The sequence below is a fragment of the Stegodyphus dumicola genome, chromosome 10 (genome assembly GCF_044657685.1).
Source record: "Stegodyphus dumicola isolate Sdum_Otavi_A_Nest chromosome 10, ASM4465768v1".
Taxonomy (NCBI): Eukaryota; Metazoa; Arthropoda; class Arachnida; order Araneae; family Eresidae; genus Stegodyphus; species Stegodyphus dumicola.
Genome location: NC_140777.1, coordinates 147,098,789 through 147,112,741, shown reverse-complemented (window position 1 = coordinate 147,112,741; position 13,953 = coordinate 147,098,789). Strand labels below are relative to the sequence as shown.

Genomic DNA, 13,953 nt, shown 5'->3' with positions numbered 1-13,953 from the left:
AAAGGTAAATATATCAAATCACTTAAACAGTCTCTTCGTTATTAAAAATTGAATTTTCTCAATTATTAAAAGAGTATGCTTTGTACTTTGATCCTCACAATATGATATATACCTAGATCCATATGATATCCAGTTATTTCCATATGATAAAATTAAGATGATTTTAAAAATTTAACATACTTGATTTTCTTTCATTATATTAAATTTTTTTTAAAAATTCCTCTTCAGAAAAATGATACCATGTGCTATTTCATGCACTACTAATTAAATATGTAATTTTGTTAATACAGAAAAATTAAGATACTGTCAAATCTGGCTAAGCCTACTGGAGATATACATGAATAGATACATATAGAGAGAGAACAACATTTTTCTGAAATAGCTGTTACAACAACAAAAATGATTTCCATTTTCTGTCAATTTTCCTAATTAACTAATTATTTATTATACTTATTACTATTCTTTTGGCCTTTTTAAAATAATAAACTAGTAATACTCCACTTTTATTGGATATACTGGGACTTTATATTTCCATTTTCAAAGATACAGTCAAAAGTCTTTAATCCGGACTCGTCGGGACTTCGGCGATTCCGGATTATAGATCATCAGTTTAAATCTGGTAAGATGGCATGCAGAAATTATAAAATTAAAAATATGAAACCGTAATTTATAAAATAATGAGCAGTTATGATCTAAAGGGTATAAAAATTTACAAAAAAAAAGAAGCTTAATATTTATTTGTTTACTTTATTAAACATTTCTTTCAACGCGCGCAAGCGTAAAGCATACCTTACGCATAGCCGAAATTAGAAAATTGCAACCAGAAAACTATTTGATTTGTATTCGTGATATTTATAATGACGAAGAATTTGATTTAAATCATATCAAAGACGGAGTAAATCGAGATTAAATACTACATTAAGTAAGGAATTATAAGCCGAATAAAATAAAAACATCTGCCCTGAAAATAATGATAGTGCTGACAGATCAACTTCCAGTTCATTGCGTGCCACGACATCTTCCCCCGCACAGAGCAGCGTGAAATTGATAAACAGATTTTGGAACGGTTAGATAAACAAAGGATATGCCTTTATCCATTTTTTGTAGAAATTTGTTTTTGTTTGATGGACATCGAAACATACTTTCGTTTTCTAGATCCTTTGGGAGCTCCAGCATCGGAAATTCTATTTGACATAATCGGAAGTTCAAGCTTACTTTTATAAAATTGCTTTTACAGTCAGCAACAAATAATAAGCCGGATCCGATTTCGAAGATTAAGGAACAACGCAATCATCAACATTAACTGAAATAGATAATTAGATAATTTTAGCTTATACTGTCCATTATACATTAAACGCGCACGCAAAAACGTATTCTGCGCTTGCGCGGACGCATATGCGCAGTCGTAAATGTCTTGCGCGCACGCATAAAACGCCTATGCGCATGCGTCAACGCGGGGCATGAGCAGAAAGATTTTAGCTTTGAGGTCCAGATTATGGGTGTCCGAATTAACGACTTTTGACTGTATTTTAACATGCAATTAATGTTAATTATCTACCTTTAAATTACACATTTTTAAGCACCTAGAATGGCAAATAACCAGAATAAACCACTTTTCCAATTTATTTCATATCTTAATTAAATGATAGTCTTTACCAACATACAAAGAAAAAAATATTACTGCACCAGTTAGCATTTATTCATTAAGTTAACAGTACCATACAGTTAGTTTTTAAACTTATTTGAGAAACCTAAAATAAATAGCTGCCCATAAACTGAAACTGACTTTATATTATATTATATACTAGTTAACAGCTCTTTAAAATAACTGCATTTATAGCAAAAGATGAAAAACAAATCTTTGGAAGGTTTAAAAAAAAAAAAGAACAGACAATTTTAAAACAAACGTTGTAATACAGCCAAAGCAAATAAACAGTGAAATCTCAAATGTATTTTTAGGTAGCATTTAACCTTTTGCAATAGCTTGAAATGATAAGAAGAAATCTCTGATACAAGAAAATTAGTATATCTGTAACTTGAATTCTTTTTTTAAAATGAACTTTTAAAAAACTTACCATAATTTGAAAAATTTCAGATCCGAGTGGATTAGAGATATTTACAACAACTGTAAAATTTCCTCCATTATCATAATTATGAGAAATGGAAGTTTTCCAGTCCTCAGATTCTGAAGAGATTTCAGAAAAATCTTGAGTAGAATCATCACCAAAGTCTATAAAGTATTCAGCTGAGTCAGGCAGATTAGATCCCAAGAATTCCAAATCAAAAATTATTTTACCTATAATGAAAAATAAAGTTTCATTTCTGTCCTGTATATGTGTATATGCATATATATATATACAGGGTACGCCAAAATGAATGGCTGCACTTCACAGCTTTACATGTAAAATATAATTAATGTAGTTATTCAAAAGATACATACATGTAGAGGTACAATAACTCACAAATATTGAGTGCATGCTCTTTTTGTTACAAGGCATGCATGAAGTCTGTTATGCAATTCTTGTCAAACCTTAAGTAGCATGACTGTATCAATGATGGCAATAGCAGCTGTGATATAGGCTTTCAAATCAGTCATAGTCATTGGACTTGGAGGCATATAAAGTTACAAATTTAGTTTGTAACTTGTGTATATTACTTTTTACAATGTGTATCTTTTGAATAAATATATTAGTTATATTTTGCATAGTTAAGCAAAATCCTGAATTCATTTTGACTTGAACTGCAAATATATATATTATAATCATGAATTTAACAAATATTTCTATTAGTATAAAGATAATATAAATTTAAAGTTTAATTAAGAAATTTTAATTATATTGAAAAATTAAAATCTGCTTAGCAACACTGAATACACAAACTAAAGCCCTTATGCATAATGGTTTCTTTAGACTTTAGAGAATCCAAGAATATAACTTTTTCAAAAATATTTTCAAGATTATTCTAAGACTTTAAAATGTTTTAAAGCATTCAAAATCCATCCAAATATAAATACTGTCCTGCCATTGTTTCAGTGCAGATGTACCAGTAGTTATTCATCATTCCATTTATGGACCATATTTTCTTGACCATATCTGATTCATTTATAGTAATACAATTTAAAGAAGGTTATGATAATGTCCATGATGAAGAATGAAATCCATGATGAGCAGCACTTCATTCATGATTTCATGATTTTGTATGAGCTTCCTATAAATATCAAACTGTCAAAATGAATTAACCAGTCAAATTTGACTCAGATTCACTGGGATATATTCTGAAGCAAAAATGAAATGTAAACACTAATCTCAACTTTTGCACTTGATAGCAACAAGAAGGTAATGAAGTTTGAAGTTATTTAATTACAGGTAACAAAGCAAGGTTATCTTGCAAATTTACAAAACTGAAAAATCAATCAATAAAATGAAGATTGAAACTTCCTTTGCAGAAATTCTTAATTACAAAGTGATTTCACAACTGCATGGTTTACTAGATCATTTTGTAAGGAATCACAGCATTCTTTCCATGCATGCTCAAGTGGTACACTGATAAGTACATTTATGAAGCACTGGAAGAATTTTAATTTGATTCCCAATGAGAATGCAGTGGATTTTTCGTGTTTCTCATTTTAAAATATTTCGTAAGAATTCAAACTAAAATGCGCTGGTGATAACTTATAACCATTTAGATTCAGCCTACTAGATCTCATGGCTCTGCATAGTCTTTCTTTAAGTAGGACAGAATGTAAGGCATTATAACATTCCTCTCAAGCTTGTACTTAAGGAATAATGGGCAACACATTTAGATAGTACTGACAGATTCAAGGTTCAGTACCTGATGATGGGTTCATTCACAGTTCAATTATAGTTTACATTACATTTTTTACATTTCCTGCTTTTTTTCCCTTTAGGAATAAACCATATTTTTGATATTCTTCACTCCTATTTCATGTTTTAAAATATTTACATATTTTCATTAATGAATCAGATCATAACATCTTTAAAATACAGATATCATTGAACAGTTTGCATGAATTTTTCATGTTACATCTGAACTGTATAAAGAAAAAGAAACTAATTTATTAACTTTCACTCTCCCTTTCACAAGTATATATGCCATCTAATATTCCATCAGATTCACATTTACATTCAACTGTATCACTTTACAATAAAACTTTTCTTATGTAAGTATATGACTACTAAACCTGTCTTTAATAAAATTTAGTATTCCTTAATTAGTGAAACAATTTTTGTTATTAATATGCAAAATCACTTTCGTCTTGCTTTACTAAATTCATTCATATGCATATTTAACATATTAAGTGTATAGATTAAATATTCATATGATTAGTAACATATATATTTTAAGGGTACTATTCCATTAAAGTGGCATCAGTTAAAAATGTGCCACTTTTTGGGAGGCACCAATTGTTGCCAAGTATAAAATTATGAAATAATAATAGAGTTCAAAAGACTAAAAAAAAATTACTTCTGTTAAAAGTAATTTTTTTTTAATTTCATAACTCTTAAAGAAATAAATTTTCCTTTTTATTTTTTTTTAAGCTAGAGTATTCTGCACATAAAAAAATAACAAAACGAAATTTAATCTAAACAAGTAGCATAAAGAATATTCTATTTATAAATAAAAAATAGTAAAACAAAAGAAAATTCAATCTAAACAGGTGGCATAAAATTACAAATATCATTCAATGTTATAGAAACAATTTCAGTTTTTGAATATAACTGACACCACATAAATTTTATCAAATATGACTGCAAATGGCGGTGAGCATTGCCCTGCTAAAATTTATTTCTCCATTTAGCAATGCCCCATAATCGCTCCACAGTTTGGGTATGGCATCCAGTTTCGAGGTCTACAAAATTATAACTGTCATTCACGGTGAAATGATCAGCATTTCTTAATTCCTGTTTGTTATATCCTTTCTAGCAGTCTGAAAATAGTATGCTGCCATCAGCAATGTTTTCCTGAATGGCAGTCATCAATGTTGTAGCGCAACAATCAGAAATGGCAACCCGAAAACATTCTTTGCTTTCCTGCCGTAAACCTCTGAATACTCATTTTTCCGGAAGAACATATCCAATGTTGTTTTTTCCTTTTTGTGAAATGACTTTCGTCGATCTCTATGATTTTGTTGGCTCTGCCAATTTTATTTCTTTTACGAGACATCAAACTATTTTAATATACCTCCCTCAAGTAACTATTCTAATGTCTTCAAACCATGTTTTGATTCTCAATTTTTTTTTTTTTTTTTTCCCCAGCAAGAACGTTCGTAACAACTCCATACAGGAGCGTTGTTTAAGTCAAAAGTTAAATTCATTGAATAATTTTGATGAAAAAAGTCAGTTTTTATTCCTTTGTGCTGGAGGAATCTTATGGCAGCCTCTTCATCATTAGGTAATTTCCAAATTGTATAGTCCATCGCACTAAAAAAAGTGGTGAAATATGGAAAAAAAAAATGTGTGATGATATTTCAAATGAAAACTGGAAATCTCGAGCCATGATATTTGCCGTGTTATTGTAGCATTGTTTTCTTCTCATTTTTAACTGATGCCACTCTAATGGATTAGTAGTGTTTTAAGTTGACCTTATAGGTGCAATTCACAAAAGGCCTCCTTAATTTGAACTTACAATTCTTAAAATCTGCTGTTTTCAGTTTTGGCTACTCGGTATATCTACGTAAGCACATAACGAAAGTTCAGCATTAAATATTTAAAATATTCATAATAAATATAATAAGATTAAATGCTTAGCTCAGGTATTTAAACAAATGAAAAAAACTTCAAAGATGTTAGTAATCTCATCAATGTTGCGAATTTTGATGATAAAAAATAAACTTATCCATATGCTCAAATTTATTTTATGAAAGTCTGGAGATATCGACAGGATATGAAACATTTGTGGTAATGATACAGATGATATATAGAAATAAATTTATTTTTTAATCTACTTATTTACTAATAAACATTATTTTTCTTACTTATTTCATTAAAAAACAAAACATGACACAATGAAAAAACAAACATGATATTTATTTCTTCAAAAGAGAAGAAAAGAAAAGAAGGAACTCAACTTATTACCTCCCCTTGCAAAAATAATTTTTTTACAGAGCATTTTAAAATAAATATAAATGTTACTACATACAAATAAAAATAAGTAAAATGTTAATAAAAAATTATAAATTTTAAATATTACAACACAAAACAAACCTGGAGGTGTTGATTTAGGTGAATTTGATGTAAGGGACCAGTTTCTCCCAATGGCATAAAAGCAATGAAATTCAGCAGATTTACTATCTGAAGACCACAGATTTGATACATTTACATTTAAAATAAAATCACCACTTGTTTTACATAGTATCTTTTTCAAAATTCCATCAGCAGACACAGGACCTTAAATTAAAAGAAAATAAATATTTAATAGAAGTTTAAGATGTAAAAAATTTTGGTACATTTGCACTCCCATCAAAAAGTCGCAAACTCGTTGAAGACTAATTTTTTTCACAAGCTAATATGAGAAATGTAACAGCAATCTTCAAAATGGTGGCAAACTATAAATCTATTGCAAGCACAGTCAATCAATAAAATTAATAAAGCAAGAAACAATGGTCATAAAATATTTATAAGAAGCCCTTCCTTTTTACACTTTCCTTGTACACAATGATCTATTTCCACTTCCAAAAACATCAGAGAATTTCACAACTTCCGCACTGCACACCAGCCAAAACAGATGTGTGTTATGTGCACGCCTGAGTTCCTTTTTGTACATTGTTCTCCTCAGGTACACAGTAATTTGTTTTCATTTTTAAAAAAACTTCAAAAAAATTGCACAAACTCTGCACTGTACAATTTTGGCAATGTGTGCCAGCCAAAACAGACATGTGTTATGTGCGTACCTGGGTTGTCAAATAAAGAAGTTTTGATGACATTGTGCACTGCCACATATCTATTTTGGGAACATAACACTTTGCCTCGTGAATACATTTTTGCGACTTTTGATGAGGTATGTGAACAATCAGATAGTAGCAAAAGTTTTACCATCTAAAAATACAAATTATATAAAATAAAATTTCAGGCATACATACTAAAATTATACCTTCAAAGAACTGTTCTTCACTTTCACCATAATAATTCCACAACACAGATAAATCACTCCCATTTGTTATTAAAATCTTTGCAGAGTGCTCTTTTCCAACCATGACATTCAAAGGATCTACTACAAGTATCATACCAGAAATAGGAATTTGAACTGGAAGATATGCCAACTTCATTTGAGGTTCTTCTGACCAAAAATCCTCCACTTTCACTGACACTGAATAATTACCCGTCTAAAAAAGAGAAAACGTATTATTTCAAAAACAATGTACGTAGAAATTCTTTGCTTTAACAAGAATACATCTGAATGTTTTAGCATATATGTACGTGTTTAGACATACTACATATATGAAACATAAGAAGAGCCAATGGTAACAAAATATATTTTCCTACCATTGGTGTTATGTATAAATACAGCAGAACTTTGATTACTTGAATTAATTATGATAAATCAAATAGAATATTGAATACAGGATTCAGATCTAATATTAACTTTTATTAATAAAGCGAATTTTTCATTTTTTTTTTTCATTCTGCTTCCTTTAGTTTCAATGATCAAAACTCAAGAACTCTGTTTACATATGTGCAAGTGGGGTATTCTAAATGTAAAGAAACTGGATCTTCTTTAATCAGTGTTTGTAAAAGAAATTTATATATATTTTAAAGTTAGAAATCTCTTAGCTCAGTGCATCCTAGTAGACTACCAGTTCTAAACCATGCCATTCTATGGGATGAAAAAACTTTAATTTGGAATCCACACTCTTAGCAAACTGCCAATTTTAACAATTCCTGCCATTCAATGTGGCATAAGATCTTTAATTCAAATTTCAAATTAGAACTATAATTTTCTCAGTTAACTGACTGATTTCAAAAGTAAGCAACATACTTCTTAACCCTCTGAGCAGCAAGGATTTTTGAACCTACTCATAAAGATCTGTATTGAAACCACATTTAATAGCTAAATTTGTATAATTACTTATTTTAGTCTCCCTGTTTTCATAAACTTATATTAATTAAGAGGATATTTATATCATTAAAGAACATAAGAAAGCAAAATATTATAAAATAACATATGCCAAGAGGTAAAAAATCTCATGATCAGATAAACGCGGCTTTGCTACATAGGGGATTAATAATTTATGTATACATTTTAAGAATTTTTCATTAATCGATATAATTTATAACATACTAACTGATAATTTTTACATAAATTTGCCCATTAGTGTAATTAGAAAGTGTTATAGAACTATTACCCGCATACTGCCTAAATATGTTTTTGATAATCTGATGTGTTATTACAAGAACAAACTTTTCTTTGAGTTTTACATGAGTTATTTTACAGTTTGTAATTTGCTTTAAACAAAGCTAGTTCCTTTATATAAAATACATTTATATGTGAATATGCTCTTCACATATTAGTTACACATAGAACATTAAACTCATTTTAAATTACCACAGAAGCTTTAATACCAGTGATAGGGATATATAACTTATGTTTCACTTTAAACTCGATTTTTTACCTTTTTTCAACATGGGCAGCATTTATCACCTGAATGATATCTAATCAATAATCAAGTTCCAAACCTATTTGCTCTTGAATATCAAATGTTAATTTTACAAGCTGCCACTGTAATGTTCTTTGTTTATATCTGTAACATCTGCAAGAGCAGTAGTGCAAATATTCTTTAGCAATCTCAGTGTAACAAAACTTACAGTTAGTTACATTAGACAAATGCCTGCATTCCAAATCATACTACTATAAAAACGTTACACTATACTATATGCTACAAGAAGTCTCTTTATGAATTTAGAGGTATTTCTTGGAATTATAGCTGGACGATCCACTCTGAAACTGATTCAAAGAAATGAGACACTTTACTGAGTGAATTTAATCTGATTTAGAAAGCAGGGTTGTTGCTCTTTTATAGCTCACAAAGAGCTCTTATTGTAAGTGTGCCATAAATATAGATCCACTCTTCATTCATGAACTGATTCACTTTAGTAAGCAAGCTTATGCCTGATTAGAAAAAAAAAAAAAAAAAAAAAAAAAAAAAAAAGCAGCTTTTGTTGAAAGCATGCCGGGAAAGTTTGATTTCCATTTTAGGACAGAAAAGAATACTTATCCTCTCATGTTAAAAGTGAGTTTAATTCTTATCATCTCTCAACTTTTTGAAAAATGTTTATTCTAGAATTTTAGAGTAGAGAGGAGGTTTTAGAAAACCTCAAAACTATGGCCGAAGGAAATCAGTTCAGAGAGTCAGTGTTTGATTCAATCTGCTTTTCCAACCCCACTCCTCGGTCAATTCTTTTCACTCTTTGCTCTCACCTCACTAACCAGTCCCATTCCACTGCTCATTCGATTCTTTCCTTGCTTTGCTCCCTCCTTACTAACCACTCCTGATTCACACATTATCTCTGATCTTTTTCACCAAAGTTATTATTAATGAATGGCGAGTCATAAAAAAAGCAATACTTTTCAGTAAGCAAACAAAACAGTGGTGCTGCCCATTTCTGCTTAGGACTGGGGAAAAACATAAAGGTAATAATAATTTGAATCAAAAGTTATGAATCATCAAAGCAGCTATATTTTTCTCTTTTTTCTTTCAGACTACTTTTATAATTTAAAGCAAAATTCCAAATGTAATTCATCTACATCTCAAGAGTTCATCCTTACTAAAAACAGGAAATTTGTAATCATTATACAATATAATTCAATATCAAATATTTCATATCATACAAGATGGTAATATTTACTTACTAAATTATACATATATCTGAGAGATATATTACTTGATTCTACAAGAATAGCTCTTAGATAATGTAGGACACCTAGGCCTCCATCAGTTGTAAAATCTTCAATATTATTATCAATTTCATAACTAGTCGAATTTCTGCACCACAAAGCAGCATCTCCATCTGTCTTAAAACCAAATATATCACCTGGCATAATCTCATAAGCTTCAGAACTAAGATTCAAATATTTATAACCTACAGTATCTTCTTCTATGGAAAATGAATGCTTTTTATCATAATTTAAATTAGGATTTGATTTGATATCACATTGTGGGGGTGAATCAGAATCTACACATAGACTTATATAAGAACATAGAGACATGTTGTCTTCACAAGCTATTACATCCGAAGGAGAGCATGATGATCTGCAGTCTAAAGTTGCATCACAGTATTCTTCAGAATCACATACAGGACTCAAAATCTGAAAAATAAGGTAAATAGTTCCAAAGTTACAAAAATAAAATACAATTTTTAACATATTGAGCACACTATAAAAAATTTATATAAATTGTCAAAAATATACAGCGAAGAAATTAAATCTGAAATTCTTTAACAAATGAATTTCTAAAGTTAAACTAATGCACTGCAAGCTGTAGAAATTCCTTTATAGAATATTGATACGATGAACTTTGTAGAAAAGCAACTTAAATATATTACAAATTTTGCCCTCTTTATCAAAGTAGGGCATTTCTGTGAAACTTCCCTATGTGAAAAGAGCACAAAGCAAAGCAATTAATATAATAGGTGCAACAATTTTATTGTTTCTTGATCAATAGACAATCAAATGGAAACTTATTACAGTCAAAAGTCGTTAATTCGGACACCCATAATCCGGACCTCAAAGCTACAAACTTTCTACGCATGCGTCGCGTTGATGCATGCACGTAAGACCTTTACGGCTGCGAATATGTGTGCGCAAAATACGTTTACGAATGCGCGTTTAATGTATAACAGACGGTATAAGCTAAGATGAAATGATCTAATTCAGTTAATGTTGCAGATTGCGTTGTTCCTCAATCTTCGAATTGGATTCGGCTTATTATTTTTTGCAGACTGTTAGAGCAATTTTATAAAAGTAAGCTTGAACATTCGATTATGTCAAATAGAATTTCTGATATATATTTACTAATATGTAAAGGATCTACAAAGCAAAAGTATGTTTCGAAGTCTATTAAACAAAAAGTGGAATTGCTGCAAAAAATGGATAAAGGCATATCCTTTGTTTATCTTTAACGCCGCGGCGCACAATGAATTGGAAGTTGATCTGTCAGCAGTATCCTTATCTTCAGGGCAGATGTTTTTATTTTATTTGGCTTATAATTCCTTACTAAATGTAGTATTTCATCTTGATGTACTCCGTCTTTGATATGATTTAAATCAAATTCCTCATCATTATAATTCGCTTCCAATAGCAAAGAAAGTGACAGAGGTTATTGAAAACGAAAAAATTTCGATTGACAAATTAGTCGGTATTCTTGACACAGCAATTATAGGACTTGAACAGCGGAACTTTGTAACTGAACATGAAATTATGTCTGTTTATATAATTAAAGAGAATGTATTATCACATAAAAAGCGAAGCAACTTAACTTAGAAATGTTTAATAAAGTAAACAAATAAATATTGAGCTTTTTTTTGTTGTAAATTTTGATACCCTTTAGATCATAATTGTTCTTTATTTCATAAATTACGGTTTCATATTTTTAATTTTATAATTTCTGCATGCCATCTTAACATATTTAAACTGATGATCTATAATCCGGAATCTCCCGACGAGTCCAGATTAACGACTTTTGACTGTATATAAAAACTAAAGGCGAGGTGAAAGGTTTGACATATGTCAGTATGTCCCTGGTGGTCGCCCCAACTCACAGAACTCAGAAAGTAAGATGCTTCAGGGTAATTTACTAAATACCAAGAGGTCCCAAAAGGAGAACAAAGAGGCGGGATTATAAAAAGGTTGCGGCCCAATATAAGAAACATATCTTTTTGGAGAAATTAAAATTATGGGATAATACTGGGAAATTCTCAAAATTTCATCCCCCTTCGGCACACACTTTAATCTAGCCAAGGGTACTGCCTACAATCCATTGAAATTAAGCAAAATCAAAGATTCTAATGGGTGGTGGACTACAAACACAGAGGAAACAATTAAAGTAACAGTTAACTTCCATTTTCCCCAAGACAGTAAAAACGATGATGATGAGTTTCACGAGCGAGTGAGACAAAAAGCGCAGGATCATAGAGGACGATCTTCTGTTTACAGAAGAAGAAATAAATAGTATCATAAAGTCTACTAAAAAAGGGAAACCTCCAGGGGAAGACAGACTGTCAGTAGAGATAGTGGTGGAGCTCTTCATAGCAGACAAAATAAAATTTGTCAAAATACTTAATGACTGTCTGGAAACTTTCAAGACATGTGGAAATCAGGAGACTTAGTTCTGTTCAGTAAAGAAGTGAAGAATCCCACAAATCCAAACATCTAACCCCCCAATTTGCCTGTTGTCGGCATGGGGTAAGGTGTTAGATAAACTTTTACAGGGTTCCCACTTAAAAGAGGAGAATGAAATTCCCTGACTTTTCCAGGTTTTCCAGGTGTGTTTTGAGAAAATTCCAGTCTATCCGCATAGTGCGCGTTGGCCACGCTGAGAGGTAAATTAATTATGGTACCACTTGAAAACACAAAAATTTGCCAATTGCATATGACTTATTATATATATAATCATGAAAGCATTACTATTATAGCTATAATAGGAGTTGTTTTCTCTACTGAAGATTGAGATTAGAATCTGCCCAATCTAGATTACAAAATGAGTTTTTTTACAGACATTTTGCAGCTAAATGAAAGAAAGAAATCTATTTAAAGATAATTTAAAATAAATTCAGGTATTTTATATTTATTTAGCAGCATACATAAACAAAAATATGTGCATTAAAATTTTGTGATAGTATGTCATCATACTGCTAGATTGCTAGATTTGTTTCAGAATTATGCCAGAGAAATTTGCCTGAAATTTGAAAGTATTATTAATTAATAATAAATAAATTTAGAGAAAAAAACATTAAATAATATAAATAACATTAAAATGAAGTTAATTACTTAAAAATTGAATTACAACAATCAATGCTATTTTGGCGAATATTAAATGTTAGCTTAGATGACTGATTACTATTTTTTTATTTTACTGCAAAATGAAAAATAAGGCATTTATTAAAATGAAAAAAAAAAAAGTTTAAAAGATTTTGCGATAAAATTTTAGTCTTCGCTACAGCATTTGTAAAAATTTGAAAGCTGCCGCCAACACGAAAATGACCGGTTTACTACCCAACACCTTAAACAGAGACTAAGAGACAGAAAGAGGTAACTGTTGTTACTGCTCATCATAATGTCGCCAAATCCCATGTGTACCGTACACGGAGGTTAGAATAAAAAAATATGTATTGTTAAGATAAAAATGAAACAGGAATGGCTCCGTCCCAACGTAGAGGGAAACAGCTGGGTATGCGCAAAATATCTGTCACCGAAGCCCGTGAAGTTCGAAGATCAAATTTATCAAGAGTACATAAAACGAATATTGTTTTAAATTTCATTAAACTTTAAAGGATAAGAAAATATTTTTTGCGAAAGTAAATTAATTAATAGATTAGCTATTTTGAGCAAAAAAAGTATGAAAATCCGAGTATAAATTATCGCGAAAGTCAAAGAACGTTTCTTCTTAACACATGCTCGACAATTTCCTGTACGCATCGCGGGGGAGGAAATTCTCGCCATCAGGTTCCATTGCCAAATCCCTTGGCAAGTTTTTCCCTCCGCTTTCTAGCGGCACTCTAGCAAACTGATTTACATTACGTCTATGAAACCTTTCTTTCTTTACATAGACATTCTTACATTAGAACAGAGTACATGGAGGGGGGGCTCTTCTAGCCTCCATGGTACCGTATATTAGAATTAAACAGATTTTGTTGTATACGAGAATGGGGGGGGGTGTTTTCTTTAGTTCAACATAACCTGCACATGCGAATCTTAGGATTCTCGAGGTTACTGGAAACC

At 30.5% G+C, this 13,953-nt stretch overlaps 1 protein-coding gene across 1 annotated transcript in view; it reads right to left on the bottom strand.

Moving 5' to 3' along the window:
* LOC118197714 (uncharacterized) overlaps positions 1–13,953 on the bottom strand; it is a 232,343-nt gene that overhangs the window by 153,693 nt on the left and 64,697 nt on the right. The window contains exons 8-11 of the mRNA XM_085825691.1: positions 9,868–10,323; positions 7,111–7,342; positions 6,225–6,407; positions 2,076–2,296 (exon numbers count right to left, since the gene is read on the bottom strand). Of these exons, the coding sequence (XP_085681817.1) occupies positions 2,076–2,296; positions 6,225–6,407; positions 7,111–7,342; positions 9,868–10,323 (1,092 nt within the window). The remainder of the gene's footprint in view (positions 1–2,075; positions 2,297–6,224; positions 6,408–7,110; positions 7,343–9,867; positions 10,324–13,953) is intronic.